Source organism: Eublepharis macularius, chromosome 8, assembly GCF_028583425.1.
Source record: "Eublepharis macularius isolate TG4126 chromosome 8, MPM_Emac_v1.0, whole genome shotgun sequence".
Lineage (NCBI taxonomy): Eukaryota > Metazoa > Chordata > Lepidosauria > Squamata > Eublepharidae > Eublepharis > Eublepharis macularius.
This window is the reverse complement of record NC_072797.1, coordinates 12,147,702-12,168,564: the sequence shown is the minus strand read 5'-3', so window position 1 is coordinate 12,168,564 and position 20,863 is coordinate 12,147,702. Positions and strand designations below refer to the sequence as shown.

The 20,863-nt window shown below is 48.6% G+C and overlaps 1 protein-coding gene across 1 annotated transcript in view; it reads left to right on the top strand.

Moving 5' to 3' along the window:
* Positions 1–913: 913 nt before the first annotated feature.
* Positions 914–20,863, top strand: part of SKOR2 (SKI family transcriptional corepressor 2) — a 41,770-nt gene continuing 21,820 nt past the window's right edge. Inside the window, exons 1-3 of the mRNA XM_054986642.1 lie at positions 914–3,235; positions 7,006–7,069; positions 9,162–9,236. Of these exons, the coding sequence (XP_054842617.1) occupies positions 914–3,235; positions 7,006–7,069; positions 9,162–9,236 (2,461 nt within the window). The remainder of the gene's footprint in view (positions 3,236–7,005; positions 7,070–9,161; positions 9,237–20,863) is intronic.

Genomic DNA, 20,863 nt, shown 5'->3' with positions numbered 1-20,863 from the left:
GCCACAGAAGGCCACGTGGCCCCTGCAGACCGACAAGATTTTCAGGGTCTCGGCTTTCAAGAGTCAAAGCTCCCTTCAACAGATACAAGTCCTGGTGTCATATTCATATCTAAGGCACCCCGCAATCCAGTTTTGCTATTCTACTACAAACCAGCAAGGCTACCCAAACGAAACCAGCAGCTGTTCACTGAATTGTAGGTTAACTTGCTTACCCCAAAAGCCACCTAGAATGGCCCATGCTTGCCATCCATTCCATTAAAATATGGTCCTTCCTTCCCTCCCTCCCTTTCTTTCTCCCTCCCTCTATTAAAATATCATCCTTCCCTCCTTTCTGACTGCCTTTCCTCCCTCCCTCCTTCCCTCCTTCCTCTTTCCTTCTCTCCCTATTAAAATATCATCCTTCCCTTCCTGCCTTTCCCTTCCTGCCTTCGGGGCAACTTTAGGTAAGCTATGAATAGCACCAACTTAGCCCCTTTTAAAATGTTTTGATTTTAAAACATAGCCTTACATACTACCTGTTGTCTTAAATATGTGCTCCTATGAGCTACCTGTGCTTCATGTGGTCTAATGTCAGTCCTAGAATTGCTTATGTTCTATTTCAGCATTTCTTCAACTCTATCGTATTCTTACTAATGCAATGTCTTTGTAAGATTGTGTTTATTTACCCTATGGCATTGTTTACGGAAATATCCTTGAAATCGACTGTACTGGTCTCACACTGTGTAATCCGCCTTGAGTCTCAGTGAGAAAGGCAGACTATAAATGACAATAAACAAACAAACAAACAAAATGTGAATCTACTCCAAGGACGATTGTCAGCTTAAGATTCTCCCCGGATCCCAGGCGCCGGTCCTGACCGCCTTCTGTCTTTTTCTCGCCCGCAGGTTTCCAGGGAGCCTCCGGGCCCGGGACCATGGCCAGCAGCCCTCTGCCCGGCGCCGCCGACCTGCTCCTGGCCGCGCCGTCGGGCGCCTTCGCGGGGGACGCGCTGGGCCCGGGACAGCCCCCTCCGGCCCCCTCCTCGCAGCGCGGCCCGCCGTCGGCGCACGGCGGCGCCATGAAGCCCAACCAGGTGGGCCAGGTGGTCCTCTACGGCATCCCCATCGTGTCGCTGGTGATCGACGGGCAGGAGCGGCTGTGCCTGGCGCAGATCTCCAACACGCTGCTGAAGAACTTCAGCTACAACGAGATCCACAACCGGCGGGTGGCGCTGGGCATCACCTGCGTGCAGTGCACGCCGGTGCAGCTGGAGATCCTGCGGCGGGCCGGGGCCATGCCCATCTCGTCGCGCCGCTGCGGCATGATCACCAAGCGCGAGGCCGAGCGGCTGTGCAAGTCCTTCCTTGGCGAGAACCGGCCGCCCAAGCTGCCCGACAACTTCGCCTTCGACGTGTCGCACGAGTGCGCCTGGGGCTGCCGCGGCAGCTTCATCCCGGCGCGCTACAACAGCTCGCGGGCCAAGTGCATCAAGTGCAGCTACTGCAGCATGTACTTCTCGCCCAACAAGTTCATCTTCCACTCGCACCGCACGCCCGACGCCAAGTACACGCAGCCCGACGCTGCCAACTTCAACTCCTGGCGGCGCCACCTCAAGCTCACCGACAAGGCCCCGCAGGACGAGCTGGTCTTCGCCTGGGAGGACGTCAAGGCCATGTTCAACGGCGGCAGCCGCAAGCGCGCCCTCCCGCAGGCCCACGCGCCCGCCCCCTCGGCCGGCGCGCCCCACTGCCACCCGCTGGGCGCCGTCAAGGCCGCCGTGGTGGGCGTCGGGGGCGGCCTGCTCAGCCCGCACCTGCTGGGCGCGCCCCCGCCGCCGCCGCCCCCGCCCGAGCTGCACCAGAAGCGCGGCCGCTTCGACGACGACGAGGAGCTGCAGGAAGCCGTGGCTGCGGCGGCCGCAGCTGCAGCCGCGGTGGCGCACGGCGGGGGTGGCAAGGCGCCGCGCAGCTACCCGGTCATCCCCGTGCCCAGCAAGGGCTCCTCCTTCGGGGGCGTCTTGCAGAAGTTCCCCGGCTGCGGAGGCCTCTTCCCGCACCCCTATGGCTTCCCCGCGGCGGCCTTCAGCCTCTGCCACAAGAAGGAGGACTCCGACGGGCTGGGCGTGGCGGGCCAGGGCGCCCCGGCCGGGCATAAGGCGGCGGGGGGCGCCCCGACGGCAGGCGCGGGCCTCTCGGGGCTCTTCTGGCCCGGCACCCGTAAGGATGCGGCCGCGGCCGCCGCGGCTTTCTACCCGCCCTTCTGCATGTTCTGGCCGCCGCGGACCCCGGGGGGGCTGCCGGGCCTGCCCACCTACCTGCAGCCCCCGCCCCAACCCGCCAGCTGCTCGGCCCTGGGCGGGGACAGCCCCAGCTTGCTGCGCCAAGCCTTCTTGGACCTGGCCGAGCCGGGCGGCGAAGGCGGCGCCGCCGGACTGGGCACCCCTCCCGCGGCGGCCGCGCCCCAGGCCAGCAGCGGCAGCAGAGACGCACGGGGCTTCGAGGGCGAGGCGGCTCGGTCCCCGCCGGCCGAGGGAGGGGGACCTCGCGGCCCCGCCGCTCACCAGCCCCACTTGCTGGAAGGGCAGCCTCGGGGCAAAGGGGCCGCAGCCTACCACCACTCCAGCGCCTTCCGCCCCGTCGGGGGGAAAGAGGACTCGGAGAGCCTGGCCAAGCTCCACCACCACCACCAGCCCCGCTCCTCCGCCTCGCCGCCCCCGCTCTTGCTGCTGCCCCCGGAGCCGGAGCCGGGGGGCTGCGACCGGCCTCCGCATCCCCCGGGGCACCGCCTCCTCTCCCCAGGGGGCACCAGCTGCAGCTACCCCAGCGAGGACAGCAGCGAGGAAGAGGAGGAGGAGGAAGAGGAAGAGGAGCCCGAGGTGGACGTGGAGAGCCACAAGCAGCCCGAGGAGGAAGAGGAGGAGGAGGAAGGCGAGGAGGAGGAGGAGGAAGGCGAGCCAGGACTGGGGGAGCCCCTCGGGGGAGCCGGCCGCTACCTCCAGAGCAGGGGCTTGACGGACAAGGCAGTCGGCCGGGACAGGGCTAACGCTTCGACCGCCCCGACGGGGCCCTTCCCTTTGACCTCCTGCCGGCCGTCCCAGGAGGAGGAGAAATCCGGAGGGGCCAATTCCGAGCAGCTGCTGCCTCCCCCTCCTCCTCCTCCCCTGCCCACCTGCCCTCCGAAAGGGGGGAGCAGCGGCGGGAGCAGCCCGGCTCACCATCCATCAACCGAGGAGCAGCCACCGCCCCCCTACAAAGATGTAAATACCCCCCTCTGGGCTCCTTGGAGCCAATTATTTTTATTGAAATGCACCTCTAGGCTGAGGGCCTTCCAGATGCGGAAGGAGGAAGATGGATCGCGCAGGGTCTCCCCTCTCTTCCTTCGCCCCTCCCGCGACACCCTTAATACGCCGAGAAATGAAATTTACAAGAGAAACGGGAATGATCGCTCTCCCTTCAGTAATGGACACGTCCCGTGTCAATTTCACCCTGTTAAGCGTTTTAATAGAGAGCCCCCCCCCCCCTTTCCAGACCCTCGATTTTTTTCTGATGTGGGGGTAGGGGCAGTGGGGGTTAAAGGGAGGGAATTATCCAAATAGAGACAAAAGCCAGGGGAAAATGAAATCCTGTTCAGACCTAAGGGCTGGATTCGGTCTGGGCGGTGTGCAGGGGGTTTCTCTCCTACATGAGAAGGTTGAACGTACCTGATGTTTCCAGCAACTCCTCTCGCCCTCCGCTTTACACATACCGGGCACGATCCAGAGTTGTAAATCCATTGATTTCAATTAGAAGAGTGAGCCCCTGCGGTTTTCAAAGTGCTTTGAGCTCCTTTACTTGAAAGTAAAGTTGGGTTGGAGTGACTGGGATGTGGTCCCACTATCCATTGGACAAGAGCGTGGCAGCAGATAGCCCATCGCGATCCGCAAGTCGCCTAGGCATAATTGAACATGGATTTACGCCGACGCAGGGCCCCGTCCGCAACTGTGCTAAGTCGCTGTAAATCCATTTCGGTTTGTCTGGCCCCCTCTTGGTTCTAACCTGGTACTTTCGAGTAAATGGTTTGCATTTCTAGAACAAACCGTGAACCCAAGATCGTACATATGCGGAAAACTCGCAGAAACTAAGCAGGCATTGAGCCGCTCAGTGGCCTAGGCGGGAGAGCCCTGTGAATTCGATGTAAGCCACCATGAGTGCCAAGCCAGATAACAGCAGTATAAATTTATTTATTTTATTTTACTCCATTTATACTCCACCTTTCTTCTCAGTAGGAACTCAAAGCAGCTTACATCACTCTCCTGTCCTCCATCTTATCCTCACAGCAACCCTGTGAGGTGGGTCAGGCAGAGTGTGTGTGACTGGCCTAAAGTCACCCAGTGAACTTTCAAGGTAGAGCGGAGATGGTTGTTGTGGGTTTTCCGGGCTGTATTGCCGTGGTCTTGGCATTGTAGTTCCTGACGTTTCACCAGCGGCTGTGGCTGGCATCTTCAGAGGTGTAGCACCAAAAGACAGAGATCTCTCAGTGAGAGATCTCTGTCTTTTGGTGCTACACCTCTGAAGATGCCAGCCACAGCCGCTGGCGAAACGTCAGGAACTACAATGCCAAGACCACGGCAATACAGCCCGGAAAACCCACAACAACCATCGTTCTCCGGCCGTGAAAGCCTTCGACAATACGTAGAGCGGAGAATTGAACCTGGGTCGCCCAGATCAGCCTGCTGCTCTAGCCACTACACCACAGTGCCTCAATGGCATGTTGAGGATGAGACCAATGCACGGGATACCATTTTCAGCATAGATTTCAGAGCTAATCATATTTGATTTATCCGTCTTAAATCTGTACATCCCATCGATGGGAAGGCATAGATCTTAGGCACAAGAGAGGCACGTACCACCTTAGATTGAAGGTGCCGGCGCACATGTCCCAACGTTCATTTCTTTTTCAAAGTCTGCAGGTAGAAACCTAGCACATCAAAGAGAAAGCTAGGCTAAAACCTTGACATGCTAGTTTTCCATGCGAAAGGAAGGTGTGTGTTTTTTTTAAGTGGGGGGGGGGAGCTTTGATCAGGTGACCTCTCATCTGAAGTGGTACAGCCCAGGAAGAGGACCAGTAAGCCAGCCTACCGATCGCTAGAAAGATGCTACAGGTCCATTCAAAATCCAGGGGCACCCCTCCAGAGTTCAGCATTGACGACTTCCATTGACTTCAAGAAATAAAACGCTTGTTTAATTTCCCCCCAGCTGAAATCGTGCAGACGTTCGTGTTTACTCGGAAGTAAGTTACACCGACTCAATGAGGTTTGCTCCCAAGAACCCGCAGCCCGAACGGGGTTTTACCCGGATCGTGTTCAAGATAACTAAAATGTGCTTTAAGATGGTGGCGAGAAGAGAAAAATGCTTTCAGTTCAGTGGGGCTTCCTTCTATCAGATGCAGTTGGGATCCGTTTTAAGGCATTCCCCCATTTTTAGTTTTAGGTGGGTAGCCCTGTCCGTCTGCAATAGAAGAGCAACATTCGAGTCCAGTAAAGTGCAACTGGATCCGAATCTTGATCTCCGCATTTTGCCTTCCTTTGTACTCCTTGCGAGTAGCGATGGGCACCCAATTGTCATTTGTTCTCAGATGACAAGAAAACTCGGCTTCTCACCGACAACTCTGCATGCGCAACCGCTCGGCTCTGATCCTAACCGCATTTTCTCGGGAGTAAGTCCCACTGATTTCAACCGGGCTTCTTCCAAGAAAGCTTCTTAGGGAACACAGTCTTGAGTGCCCGGGGACGTAAGAATTGCTTTTCTGGACCAGGCCAAGGGTCCATTTAGTCTGCAGCCAGATGTTGCGCCCAAGCCACGCTGCCTCTGAACATGGAGGTTCTATTAGTGCTTGAGGCGGCTAGCCAGATGACCATGAACCCACCTACTCCTTTCCAAAGGCCATCTTAATGGGGTGGTTTATTTCAGGCCCCATTGAACTGAGCAGGATTTACTTCTGAGTAAACACAGAGCAGGACCCTGCCGGATTTCAGGACAATCTAGTCCTACCCGATGGACTAGAAACCACAGAGCTCTCTCCCATAAGTAGTGAAGATTTAGAGTGCTTACCTTTGGCTGGATGGTGCCAACCGTTAGGACCCAAACGTCAGGGTCTGGTTCTTGTACATGCTCACTCCGTCCCACTCAGGACAGAAATCACTCGTGAAAATCAAGAAGGTCTCGATCAATATTCCTGCATAACCATCAGTGGGACCAGAAATCCCATACACGAATGTTTTTTAGACAGCCGTGGTGTTTTCACACGTGCACAGCCAGGGGAAGGGCTGAAAAGCGTTTTAAGAGAGGGTGTGAATCGCTGCCAGATTCTCACGTGCAGGGGGATGAGAGGGCAGAGCCCTGAGGTGACAGAAGGGACTTCACAGCGTGGAGGGTGGGTCCTAGCTTTTAATGTTTCCTTGTATGCTTGCAACGAGAAAACCAGCACAGCAAGGAGACGGGTTCTACTCTTGCAGTGCTGGCTTTCTACGCAGGGAGAGTTTTAAAAAACAGCTCAGAAGAGCATCCCAAAATCTGACCCTCCACCTGCATTCTGTTGCGGTCCATTTCGCCCCTGGAGACTCTCCCACCTCAATCACCTGAAGTGGGCTGGGGTTCAATTGGATGGGGATTTATTCCAAGGAAAAGTTCATAGGAGTACAGCCATCAACAGCCAGACGAGCCGCGCAGGAAGATCTCCTGAAATCGATGGGACATTTCCGTGCAATCCCCCGCTTCCGATGTGAGCTCTTCCCCAAAGGAGTACCATGGAGGGGGGGGGGCTGAACGTATCTCTCCCCCCCCCCAGGCGCAAAACACAGAATTCAGGGCGCCTTCCAGTGGCTGCGGTTCTCTGGCTGAGTGTCCCCGTTGTGCCTCTGAGAGAGCAATCCTCCAGCTCACGAGCCTGTTCAGGATTACTAGACGGGGCTTATTCTCAGGCAAGTGTTCTGAGGAGCAGAGGGATGCGTGGGTGAAGTTTTAACTCTTGTTTGTTTCCTTCTGGTAGATTCAGAAGAGCAAGGAAGGGCTGCCCCAAGTGGTCATATCCGCGAAGGAAGACTCCTTTGCAGGCAAGCAACCCCAGGCTCGAACTTCCCAGCAGCATTTATGACACTGAATCACACACCGGCGCCTGCCTGGATCTTGCTTTGCCCCTCCTCCCTCTAAAGCAATTAACCACCAAGTCCTTGACAGATCTTTAACTCTGTAGATAAAGATGATATGTCTAAATATATACAGATGTATATCATATAGATCTCTCTCTCTTTAGACATAGATATAGACAATTACATAGATACAGATCTGTGTGTGTTCAGTGCCTTCAAGTCTCTTCCGACATGGCGATCCTATGAATGAAAGACCTCCAAAACGTCCCATCATTAACAGATTGGCCCAGATCCAGCAAACTGGAGGACGTGGCTTCTTTTATTGAGTCCAGCCTTCTTGCTTTGGGTCTTCCTCTTTTCCTGCTGCCTTCCACTTTTTCTAGCGTCTTTTCCAGAGAATCTTGGCTTATGATGTGACCAAAGTACGATAGCCTCAGTTTTGTGATTTTAGCTTCTAGGGAGAATTCAGGCTTGATTTGATCTAGAACCCACGTGTTTGTCTTTCTGGCCAGCCATGGTGTCCCCAAAACTCTCCTCCAACACCACATTTCAAATGAATCAGTTTTCTTCCTATCAGCTTCCTTCACTGTCCAACTTTCACATCCATACATGGGAATGGGGAATACCATAGTTCAGATTATCTTGATCTTGATCCCAGAGAGACATCGTTATCCTTAAGGATCTTTTCTAGTTCCCTCACAGCTGCCCTTCCAAGTCTCAAACTTCTTCTGATTTCTTGGTTTCAGTCTCCCTTTTGTTTGCTGATTGAGAATTTTGTAATTCCTCAGTAGTCTATATATAGCATCTATATCTACAGAAAGAGAGCTCACTCACCTTTATATGTGTATGACACCAGCACACACCTATACAATCAAATAAGTAGGTTATTTATAGTCCGCCTTACTCATTGAGACCCAAGGCAGAGTGAACACATGAAGCTGCCTAATACTGAATTAGTTTCAAGTGGGTAGTTATTTATTTATTTGATTTATACCCCGCCCTCCCCGCAAATGGGCTCAGGGCGGCTAACAACTTTCATAAAACACAGCGAATCAATCAAAACCATAAAATCAATAATAATCTTTAAAAGTCATTAAAATAGTTGTGTTGGTTGGTAGGAGAAGAGCAAGATTTAGGTCCAGCAGCATCTTAAAGACCAACCAGATTTCCAGGATGTGAGCTGTGGAGAGGCAAATCTCCCTTACCGGACCATAATCTTGTTCTTATGCTGAATCAGACCATCAAGGTCAATATTGCCTACTCAGACTGCAGCAGAGTCTCACATTACTTATTACCTGACTTTTTTAAAACTGGTGATGCCAAGGGTTGAACCTGGGACTTTCTACATGCCGAACACTGACTAAGCCATGGCCCTTCCACACAAAAAGTGAACACCTTCAGCTGCTTTATATTGAGTCCTGTCATTGGCTTATCCAGTATTGCTTACACAGGCGGGCAGCAGCTCTCTTGAATCTCAGCCAGAGGGAGGTCTCTCAATATCAACTGCCCTGACATTTTTAACTGGAGGTGTTGGGGAATTGAACTTGAGCCCCTGTGCATGCCAAGCGGAGACTCTAACCCTGAGCTACAGCCCCTCCTCTGGTTATATTGTGTAAGTCAAATACAGTCAACAAGATGGGAGTGCAGAAATCTGAAAACACATACAGACATGCGCTCACATACTCTCCAAAGCTTACGCTTTGAAAATCTTGTTGGTCTCTAAGGAGCCATTGGACTCAAATCCTGCTGTTCACACACACATACAATGACACATGTACACATGAGGGTAAACCCGTGTGCATGACAGGGACATTTATGTAAATACACAGATCCTCAGACAATACTAACACATGTGTCTATGAGTATAAAGGCGTACGGGTAAAGCACATACACGCATATTTATACATTCACACGCCACTGTGAATACTGACATTTAACCATCTTTCCGTGTTCGGTTTTTTGCACGGTAAACCGTATTGTCCCTAGTTTGGGGTTAATTTTCTTGTTATTTCCTGCAGTTTAGTATAATTGTTACCCCTTTTTTCCCTTTTTTTAGATAAGAATAAGGAACACAGTTTTTTCATCACAGACTCGGAGCATCCAGGTGGAGACTTCTGGAGGAATATAGCAGGTAATCACCACCTGCGTCTGAAACCATCCTATGAGTGTTTACTCAGAAGTAAGCCCCCCGCAGGGCGCACTGGGTCTGACTCCCCCAGTCAATGTGGATAAGACTGCAGCCTTCATATTCCTAATCAAAACAACTGAATCTTTGTACTCAGAGATTTTTTTAAAAAATATCCCAGCTTTAAATAGATATAATAAGGGAGGGGGGAGGGGGGAAAGGGCAGAGTGGCTTTATTAGCAATAAGATTATTAATTGCAGGGCAGATTTCAGCAGGAAATTTCAGGAATATATCAGATTACACAATGGAACAGGCTGGCGAAAAGAGAGAATGGGAGAGAGAGAAAGAGCGAGAGCATAAAATGACAATAATTGAAATGTTCTCTTTGAAACCTTCCATTAAAAAGGATCACAGCTTATTGCTTTTAATATCTGTCAGAGAGACATTAAAGGTGTTTTATGAGATCTATGGCAACATTTATATTATCTCCGTGATAATGATCTCTACACAAAATGTATAATACATTGACAAAAATTACATTATACAAATTAAATGGAACCACCTTTTACTGATTGCTAAATGTCTCCAAGGGGTTTGGGGAGGGAGGGGGAGGGAAAGACGTGATTAGAAGTTTTCATACTAAGTTGTCTATTGCCAGGGAGGGTTATAAGGAAAGGGGGTTTTGTTTCTTGGGAGAGAAAGGGGGGAAAAAAGGGAATCTAATTTTCCATTTATGTAATGCAAACTGTCTTGGCTTTGACTATTCACGGTTAATTGACTGTCAAACGAGGTTGTTATCCCGAGGCGATGTCTGCAAATTTGCTTGTCAAATGAGACAGAGAGAGCAAGCCGGGGGAGAGAGAAAAGAGAGAGAGAAAGAGAGTACACACCAGCATGCTAGATGGAAATGGGATCCTAAAGAAATCTCCTATAATAGCAGCAAAGCATCGCTGGGATACATTAAACAAACAAAAATAAGATCCTGTACCTTTGCTCCTCTGCATAAGGCTACTTTCTTAGAAAGCATTTAATCATTTTGAAAAGCCCAATTTGGATGGGGAGGGAGGAGAAGCAGAAGAAAAACAATCGCCTTTTAAATAAAGGAAACAGATTATTAAAAGGGAGGAAATGGATATTAGAGGGAGGCTGGGGATAATCCCATTTGATTCTTTCCAGGATATTATCAAATGACTCACCAGGGCATTGAACCTCAGCTGGCAAGGGGTAGGGGGTCAAATGATGAAGCATAGCCCACCAGTTCCTTGACTCCTTGGACAGATCATAATTTGGAGCGGCAGATTCCTCCTCCAGAAGTCTTTCTAGATTACTTTACAACACTTATAAGACTCCCCATATATTACATGTATGCTTGTATGTCTCATGCATATGCACAGTTCCCTATATGTTTCCTCGTATTCATTATTTTATTATGATCAGGTGTGTGTGCATAGAGTGCCGTCAATCACAACTTACTTATGGTGACCCCTGCTGGTCTTTCAAGGCAAGTGAGAAGCAGAGGTGGTTTGCCATTGCCTTCCTCTGCAGAGTCTTCCTTGGTGGTCTCCCATCCAAGGCGTGACCCAGCTTAGCTTCTGAGATCAGGCTATACCACGCCACCTTCCTTCCACTATGATCAGGTGCCACATGGCTATTAGCCAGAGGTAGCTAAATGGATCTTCCAGATTCAGAGGCAGTGTACCTCAAAATACCAATGAATGAGAGGAGATAGCAATTGCCTTTGTGCTTGTGGGCTTCCTCAACGCCGATCATGTTGGAAACCGGATGCTAGATTGGGTGGACTTTAAATGGAGCCCTGGCTCAGAGGTAGAAGGTCTGAGGTATAATCCGAAGCATTTCTAGGTAAAAGACAGTAGTGGACGTGAAAGGCCTCTACTTGAGAACCTGGAGAGTGGCTGCCAGTCAGAATACTATTCCTGATAAACCAAGGATCTGCCTCAATAGAAGGCAGGTATCCTGCATTGATGTGACCTTCTGACTGTTGTAGCAAGGCTGCTTCTGTCTGTTGGTCAACTGAAGGGTTTGTGCAAGCCCTATCGTATACTCTCTGTGTTGGTGCTCATACACTCAGTTTCAACTGGGGTTTGCAATGTTGCCTGGTAGTGGTTATTAAGAAAATGCAGGTCCAAAGCATGAGGGAGCCAGGTGTATAGTTCTCTGCATCAGGTATGCATATATGGATATTTCTATGTATCCCTTACTATGTACCTAAGAGACACAATTATGCACATATACAGATAATCATTATAGTGAGCCATGCAGCTTAAGATTGTGTGGTGCCTGATCACAAATGATCCTGACTTGGATAGCCCAGGTGAGCCTGACCTTGTCAGATCTCAGAAGCTAAGCAGGGTCATCCTTGGTTAGTAATTGGCTGGGAGACCTCCAATGTAGACCAAGGTTGCAGAGTCAGGCAATGGCAAACCACCTCTGTTAGTCTCTTGCCATGAAAACCCCACCAGGGATCGCCAAACGTCAGCTACGACTTGAGGGCACTCTCTACCACCATGATTAGCAAATGATGATCAGCAAAAATATTTGTAAACAGCTTTTAATGTTAGTTTTTTTAAATGTGTATCTATATTTGAATTAGGATCAAGACCCATCAATCAAAACTCTTTGCACAAGAAACAATAGTTCTCAAGATATTTTTTTTTTAAAAAAAACCTTATCAGTAAAGAAGTTTTGGACTAAGGTTTTGGTAAGATAAGTTTTTTTTAATATAGCGCCAGTTTGCATTTCTAAGATATTAATGGCTGAATGGCTAATTGTTTATAAGGAAATGGCTTTAATTTCTGTTATAGTGGAACAGCAAAGTATATTCTATAATGATACACTTTGTTGAAACTGTTGCAACTCACTGTCATTCTAATTTAGCTTAATTGTCTTTCCTTCTTTTTCATAATCACATCATGTTTTAAATAAAATCTTTGAAAAATATAAATACCGCCCCCCATTAACATTTGGAGCAAGGGGCGAGGGCCAGGGCACAGCGGTAGACTGCATAGTTCACATCCCAAAGGGCCCAGGTTCAATCCCTGGAACATCCAGTTAAAAACAAAGGTAGCTCATGTGAAATACCTTTGCCTGAGACCTCAGAGAGCAGCTGTCAGTCAGAGTAGATAATAGTGACCTCGACAGACCAAGGGTCTGACTCAGTATAAGGCAGTTTCATGCTGTTCGGTGCCCTGCACCCCTTCAGACTGTAAGCAGAGAATCCCGTTTTGAAGGTGGGCACCGTGGCTCACAGGCAGAGCATTTATTTTGCATGCAGGTGGTCTTGGATTCAATCCTTGGCATCTCTAGTTAAAAGCAAAAGTAGGTGAAGAGAAAGACCTCTTCCTGTGACCTCGAAGAGCAGCTGCCAGTCAGAGTAGACAATACCAACCTTGATAGACCAGTGATTTAACTCCATAGAAGGCAGTGGTTGTTGTGGGTTTTCCGGGCTGTATTGCCGTGGTCTTGGCATTGTAGTTCCTGACGTTTCACCAGCAGCTGTGGCTGGCATCTTCAGAGGTGTAGCACCAAAAGATAGAGATCTCTCAGTGTCACAGTGTGGAAAAGATGTGGCAGGTCATTTATATCTACTCAGGATGGGTGGGACTGAGCTGAGTCATCCTGTAGGAGTTTCCCAGGGTGTGGAATGCTAATGGCGGGAGGCTTCACTGTATCCTGAGGAGGTTCTTTTGCATATGGATTGGTGCTTGATGTGCTAATCTTCTCTGCAGGGCTATTGTTGGGTGTGGAGTGTTTTGTTAGCCTGGTGTTTTTCAGAACTGGAAACCATGCTCTGTTCATTCTTAAGGTTTCTTCTTTCCTGTTGAAGTTTTGCTTATGCTTGTGAATTTCAATGGCTTCCCTGTGCAGTCTGACAAAGTAGTTGGAAGTATTGTCCAGTATTTTGGTGTCCTGGAATAAGATACTGTGCCCTGTTTGAGTTAGGCTATGTTCAGCCACTGCTGATTTTTCCGGTTGTCCAAGTCTGCAGTGTCTTTCATGTTCTTTTATTCTTGTCTGGATGCTACGCTTTGTGGTCCCGATGTAAACTTGTCCACAGCTGCAGGGTATACGGTATACTCCTGCAGAGGTGAGGGGGTCTCTACTGTCTTTGGTAGCATGCAAATGTATTCATGTTTAATTGCTTCTGAGAATAGAAGGCAGCTTTGTGAACAATAACTGCAGGGAATTACTGGAGGCCACAGTTCGGCCTTATATCAATAATGTGGTAGGCAAACGCAACCTTGTGCCCTGATCCTATGGAATTAGGTGCACCAAACTCTGCACAGGATCGAACCATTGTTATATCTCTCTGAGCAGTTCAACAGACACAGCATAACCCATGGCCATGACAATCAATGGAAGATTTTCCCATTGGCTGCAACGGAAGCAGATTTCACCTCTGTGCAGTGATCAATAGCTCCTCCTCCTCTCTTCTAGAATTAGATGTTTTCTCAATGCTGTTGCTGTAATTGTAGCCGGGATCATCACGTGGTTCTCCCAGACCGTGGGGACAGTTTCCAAGCCAGTGGCGCGCGCTCCTGGCAGGCCGTTGGCTGCTAGCATGGAGCCTTCCCCTGCGATGCAGGAGAACTGCATAATGAGCCATAATGCAAGTTACAGAGATGGTAAGTCAGGGATGCCTTTTGAGATCATTTTCATGCAGCAAGCGCAAGATCAGCCTTCGGACACGCAGTTCCGCATCTCTTAGATAAATATTAGCCAGGGCTGCCAAGCACAGAATGCATTCTCAGAAGCAATTAAACATGAATACATTTGCATGCTACCAAAACTTCCCTATTAGGGCCTTTTTGTGGCTTGGATGGGGAGGGAGAATAAAATCAAATTTAGTAAACAAACTTTAGAGTCCACTGGGAGAAGAGTCCAGTAGTACCTTTAAGACTAACCAACTTTATGGTAGCATAAGCTTCCAAGAACCACAGCTCTCTTCGTCAGATGCATGGAGGGTATGAAGAAACTGGCCAGAGAGATATCTTTACTACTTTGCAACTACAGACTAACACAGCTAACTCCTCTGGATCTATGACCATTAGGAGGAGGACAGCTTGTCTTTTTTGAAGATCTCTCTTTGTTCATCCCCTATTGTAATAACAGACCAAAAATAAAATACATGTAAGAAAATAAACCACTGGATTTTTTAGTCTTGGTGGCTAAAATGTCAACTCGCTGGTTAGATTTGGCCCCCCACCTTCTGTTGACGAGCAGTGCAATCCTAAGCAGAGTTATGCTCTTCTAAACTCATTGAAGCCAATGGGCTTTGGAGGGGCATGACTTGGTGCTGGATCATGTCGCCCACTTTTTGAGTCAATGGATTTAAAATGTCACAAGAGGAATAGGGTAGGGGAAACCAAGATGCAAATCCTAGATGAGTCATGGAACTCCTTGGATGACAACCTGGGCCACTTGTTTCTCAGGCTACCCCGCCCCACAGGGTCGTTGTCAGGAGAAAACAGAAGAAGAGAACAGTGTACATTGGTCTGAGTTGATGGGAAAGAAGATGGGGGGGGGGAAATATAATAGTTGAAAGGTCTGTGTGTGTGTGTGTGTGTGTGTGTGTGTGTGTGTGTGTGTGTGTGTGTGTGTGTGTGTGTGTGTGTGTGTGTGTGTGTGTGTGTGTGTGTGTGTGTGTGTGTGTGTGTGTGTGTGTAAAATGCTATCAAGTCCCAGGTGACTTATGGTGACCCCATAGGGTTTTCAAGACAAGAGATGTTCAGAGGTGGTTTGCCATTGCCTACCTCTGTGTACCAACCCTGGGCTTCCTTGGTGGTCTCCAATTCAAATAATGTCCAGGGCTGACCCTGCTTAGCTTCTGAGATCTGACAAGATCAGGCTAGCCTTGGCCATCCAGGTCAGGGAAGCCACAGTCATTAGAAGTCTTGAACTTCATCGTCATCTGTCTAGTCCAGTGACATTTACTGCAACTGGCAGAAACTGTTATCTATATAACAGCCATATGTGGACCCATGAGGTGATTTTTAAAAAATTGCAAAATGGGGCCACCCATGGCGAGGGTGCAGGGTTTTGCTAAATTTGGGTAAGCAGGGGGTGTGCAGGAAAATGTGAGCAAGAGATGGTGACCCCCCCATAGGGGTTTTAAAGAGACCCAGTTTGGTGTAGTGGTTAAGAGCGCGGGACTCTCATCTGGAGACCTGGATTTGATTCCCCACTCCTCCTAGGCTAGTCACAGCTCTCTCAGAGCTCTCTCAGCCTCACCCACCTCACAGGGTGTTTTGTTGTGGGGATAATAATAACATACTTTGTAAACCGCTCTGAGAGGGCATTAAGTTGTCCTGAAGGGCAGTATATAAATCGAATGTTGTTGTTGTTGTTGTTATAAAGCAAAAGATGTTCAGAGGTTGTTTGCCACTGCCTGACTCCGTGTAGCAACCCTGGGCTTCCTTGGTGGTCTCCCATCCAAGTACGAAGCAGGGCTGACACTGCTTAGCTTCCGAGATCTGATGAGATCAGGCTAGTCCAGGCCATCCAGGTATATCTGCTCTGGCCTGTGGTAGAACTCCCACTGGCGTCAGTGGTTGTGGATTAGAAGAAGGCCATGATGACATTTCCAGTTATACAGTTTAGAAGGATGTATTATAGTCAGAGAAACAGTTGTGTCAGGACGCCTGTCAATAAACAGCTTTATGGTACAGCCTCCATCAAACTCCATCCAATTGACTTTAATGGATGTGGTTTGCATCCTATCTGAGTCAGCATGGTGTAGTGATTAGAGTCTCAGGCTCGGATCCGGGAGACCCAGGTACATACCCCCACCCTGCCATGGAAGTTTTCTGGGTGACCCTGGGCCAGCCACATGCACACAGTCTAGCCTTCCTTGCATGGTTGCTGTGGGGGATGAAATGGAGGAAAGGGTGGGGGGAAATGTAAGCTGCATTATGTCCCACTGGGTAGAGAGGCGGGGATGTAAACCTCGTAAATAAAACACATAATGATATAAATAAAAATATAGTTAATAAATCATTCAGTTGCCTGGATCAGCTCCAGAATAATTAGTTGAAGTGTGTTTTTAAAAAAGCCATTCAAACTTGCTGGAAAACAAAGCTGCAGGGAACAGAAGAAGAAAGCATTTTTCTCAGCAAGAATTAACCAAAAATGGCCCTGATACATCAAATGAAGATAATTGCTGTTTTTTCTTGGCTTCTTCGTTTTCATTCCTAAGACCAGGAAATCAGAGAGGTTACCTACTGACCAGAAAAATATGTTACCGGGAACATCCACAGCTCAGTAGCAGAGAACTTGCTTTACAATCACAGGGTCCCAGGTTCAAGTCTTGACACTTCCAATTAAAGGATCTCAGGGAGCAAGTGTTGGGAGAAGATCTTTCTCTGCCTAGGCAGGGTAAACTGCAATGCACTAGCTGAAATATGGTCTGACTGTGTATGTTCAAACATTATGTCAGTGCTCCATACATTCTCATTTGTGAAAGCAGACATAGAGATAATATCCACAGGGAGAGACAAAAGATATTCAAGGTGGTAAAGAGATTTCCTACTTTGCCTTGGTCTTCACCTGCAAGGGGAATTATGCTTACCCTGGCAAAAAGGGTGCACATGAGGAAGAAAAGGAATTGCAACCTAATAGAATAGACATGGGGTGGTATGTAAATACCTTGCTTCTTTAAATGAAATCAAGTCCTCAGGGCCAGATGAATTGCACTCTAAAGGAACTTGCTGATGTAATTACGGAGACTCTGTCTATTGAGAATTCTTGGACAACAGGTGAGGTGCCAAAAGACTGGAGGCGGGCAAATGTTGTCCCCAGGACTTTTTTTCTGGGAAAAGAGGTGGTGGAACTCAGTGGGTTGCCCTCAGAGAAAATGGTCACATGGCTGGTGGCCCCGCCCCCTGATCTCCAGACAGAGGGGAGATTAGATTGCTGAGCGGCACGGAGAGCAATCTAAACTCCCCTCTGTCTGGAGATCAGGGGGCGGGGCCACCAGCCATGTGACCATTTTCAAGAGGTTCCAGAACTCCATTCCCCTGCGTTCCCCCTGAAAAAAAGCCCTGGTTGTCCCTCATCTTCAAGAAGGGGGTAAAGGAGGAGCCGGATAACTATTGAGCCATCAGCTTGATGTCCATACCTAGAAAGGTCTTGGCACAAATCATCAGTCAATGAGTCTTTGAGCATTTAGAAAAGACAGCTGTGATTACTAAGAACCAGCATGGGTTCCTCAAGAACAAGTCATGTCAGACTAACCTTAACTCCAAAGTTACTACTTTGGTAGATGAGGAGAATGCTGTGGACATAGGTTATCTCGATTTCAGTAAGGCTTTTGATAAGGTTCCACATGAGATTCTTGTTGACAAGTTGGTAAAATGTGGTTTGGATCCTATTACTTTTAGGTGAATCTGTAATTGGTTGACAGATCGCACCCAAAGAATGCTTGTTAATGGTTCCTCATCCTCTTGAAGAAGAGTGACAAGTGGAGTGCCTCAGGGATCGGTCCTGGGACCTCTTCTGTTTAACATCTTTATAAATTACTTGCATGAAGGAACAGAGAGAACGCTCATTGAATTTGCAGATGATACTAAATTGGGAGCTGTTGCAAACACAGTAGAAGACAGAATCTGAGCTGTGACCTCTCTTCTAAAACCTTAAGTATAGTACAGCTTGTCTTCATCAAATGTGATCTTTAAAGGTTCCAAAAGGAAGATTTTGGATTGCCTTTTCAGACTGCTGTCAAGAGAGGTGGCTGAGAGTCTGAAGAGAAGTGCCAGGGCCTGCTTTGTAGACTCGCTTCTTACCTCTAAACAGACAGTCTCAGAATGCAGCTGTTCCATGGTGAGGGGAAATTCACTCTGTACATGCTCAGAGGGATTTCCAATTAATATGTCACATTACTGTATAACCTGTGTTTTAGAGAAAGGGCATGACTATAAATTGGGAGGCAGAGCATCTGCTTGGCATACGGAAGGTCCCAGCTCCAGTCCCCAGCCCCTCCATTTGAAAGACCTCTGCAGAGACCCTGGAGAGCCACTGCTGGCCTGAGTAGACAATTCTGATGGGCCCAGGGTCTGATTCAGAATAAAACAGTTTCATGTGTTCAGGAGTGGGCAAAAATCCACAGCAGGGTCAACGAGTGATTTTTGGCTGGCTCTGTATCCAGCTCCACCTATCCTCGATGGCCTTCTCATTCCCAGATTCCTTCCTTTCTAACCCTGGTTAAAGCTTTCCGAAGCCTTTAAAAACCTTAGAAACAGCATTCATGGTACAAAATACATTAAGGAGAAAAGGGAACATGCAGTGAAATCCTAAATGGAATCTCAGTGGGCTTAGACTGGAATAACTCGGTTTAGGATTTCACTGTTCATTTGAGAAACCTAGGGTAAATAAACAGATCTTAAAGAAACACCTGACCCTGACCTGGATAGCTCAGGAGTGCCTGATCTCATCAGTTCTCAGAAGCTAAGCAGGATCGGTCTTGGTTAGTAATTGGATGGGAGACCTCCAACGACCAGGATTGCAGAGGCAGGCAATGGCAAACCACCTCTGTTAGTCTCTTGCCATGAAAACTCCGCCAAGGGTTGCCATAAGTCAGCTATGACTTGTCAGCGCACTCTGGGGACATGGCAGAGTGGTTGAGCCAATGGATTCTACTTCCTTGCTTGAGAAGCCAGTGCCTTTAGCCTCAGGGGTAGCCTCAGGCATTCCCTCTGTCTATTTTTCATATATACCCTGACCTTTCTCCCCAGTGGAGACACCAAGCAGCCATTTTTTCCAGGGTAATATTCAGGTCCAGTTGATTTCCTGGAAATCCAGTTGGTCTCTAAGATGCTACTGGACCCAAATCTTGCTCTTCTACAGCAGACTGATATGGCTACCCACTTCAAACATTTTTTTTTCCAGGGGAACTGATCTCTATGACATGGTGATCAGTTGTAATTCCAGGAGATCCTTGGCCACCACCTGGAGGTTGGCAACCCGACACAGAGCACTGGCTTTGTATATAAGCAGAAACCCTTGCAAACCCTTATGGGGAAAGTGTTTCTGTGAAATTCCAACTTCCCACAAGTTCCCATCTTTTACATTTGCCAGGCCTTTCAGCAAGGTTTTGTTTTTATTTTATGACCCCTTTTCCTGAACCAGAATGCATAAATGTGAAAGCTTGCATACAGAAACTTTGGGGCAAAGTCAAGCAATTGTCAGGAACTAAAGAAATATGCAAATGTCTGTTTTCACACAAGAAATAGCTTTATGCTGAGATCAGCCCATGAGTCTTTCTAGATCAGCATAGTCTGCTCTGGCAGCAACAGTCCAGGGTCTCCAACATCTTTCACATCACCTACTGCCCGATACCCTAAGGTGGAGATGCCGGGGATTAAACCTGGGCTCCCTTAGGGTTGCTATCTTGGCAAATTCTTGGAAATTTGGGGGAGAGGCCTTGGGAGGACAGAGTTTGGGGAGGGGAGAGAATCTCAGCAGGGATGTGATGCCATAGAGTTCCACCATCTGAAGCTGGAGTTTCCTCCAGGGTAAATGATCTCTGTAGTTTGGAGACCAGTTGTGATTACAGAACTCCAGGCCCCACCTGGATGTTGGCAACTCTACACCTCCTTCACGCACAGCAAAGTCTCAGCGAGGAAGGTGGACTAAAATGAAATACCTAGCTACGTAGCTCAGTTAATTTATACCCCACCTTTCTCCCCAATGGGGACCCAAAGCAGCTGACAACATTCTCCTCTCCTCCGTCCTATCTTCACAACAACCTTGTTGTGAGGCAGGTTAGGCTGAGAGTGTGTGATTGGCCCAAGATCATCCAGCAAGCTTCCATGGAAGAGCAGGGATTCGAACCTGGGTCTCGCAGATCCTAGCCCAACACTCTGATTATTATACCATTTTGGCTCTCACGTGCCCTGTTGGTTTTGGTGGGATTTTGCAATAGCAATTTTCGCTGGAGCTTCCCTAAGCATCTTGGCATGTTTCCACTTCTTAGCTGTAACTGATTGGGCTGTTTATATTAAACACCCCACAAACGCCTTCTGTTTTCTCTGGAACCCTTCTATGTCCCCCTATACATAGCATTCGATTTAGCATTTGATTTATATACCTCCCATCAGGATGACTTAACACCCACTCAGAGCAGTTTACAAAGTACGTTATCATTATCCCCACAACAACCATCACCTTGTGACGTGGGTGGGGCTGAGAGAGCTCCAAGAAGCTGTGACTGACCCAAGGTCATGCAGCTGGCTTCAAGCGGAGGAGTGGGGAATCAAACCTGGCTCTCCAGATTAGAGTCCTGCCGCTCTTCATCACTACATCAAACTGGACACAATGGAATAGAATAGTTTAAAACTTCAGCGTTTGCTTCGGAGGAGGAGCCATAGCTCAGTTGCAGAGCACAGGCTATTTATATGGGAGACCTGTTTACAAGGAAGATCCGGGCTTCTGTTTCTGGCATCTCCAGTTTTAAAAGGCTCTTATAACAGGTCTGAGAAAAAGCTCCTCCCCAAACCCTTGAGAGCTTCTGCAAGTCCAAAGAGATATTGCAGGAGTAAACGGACCAGGCGGTTGTCTAAGAGAGTTTCAAATGTTTTGCGCAGGGTTGTTTAAAGAATGTCTGCAATCTTACCTATTC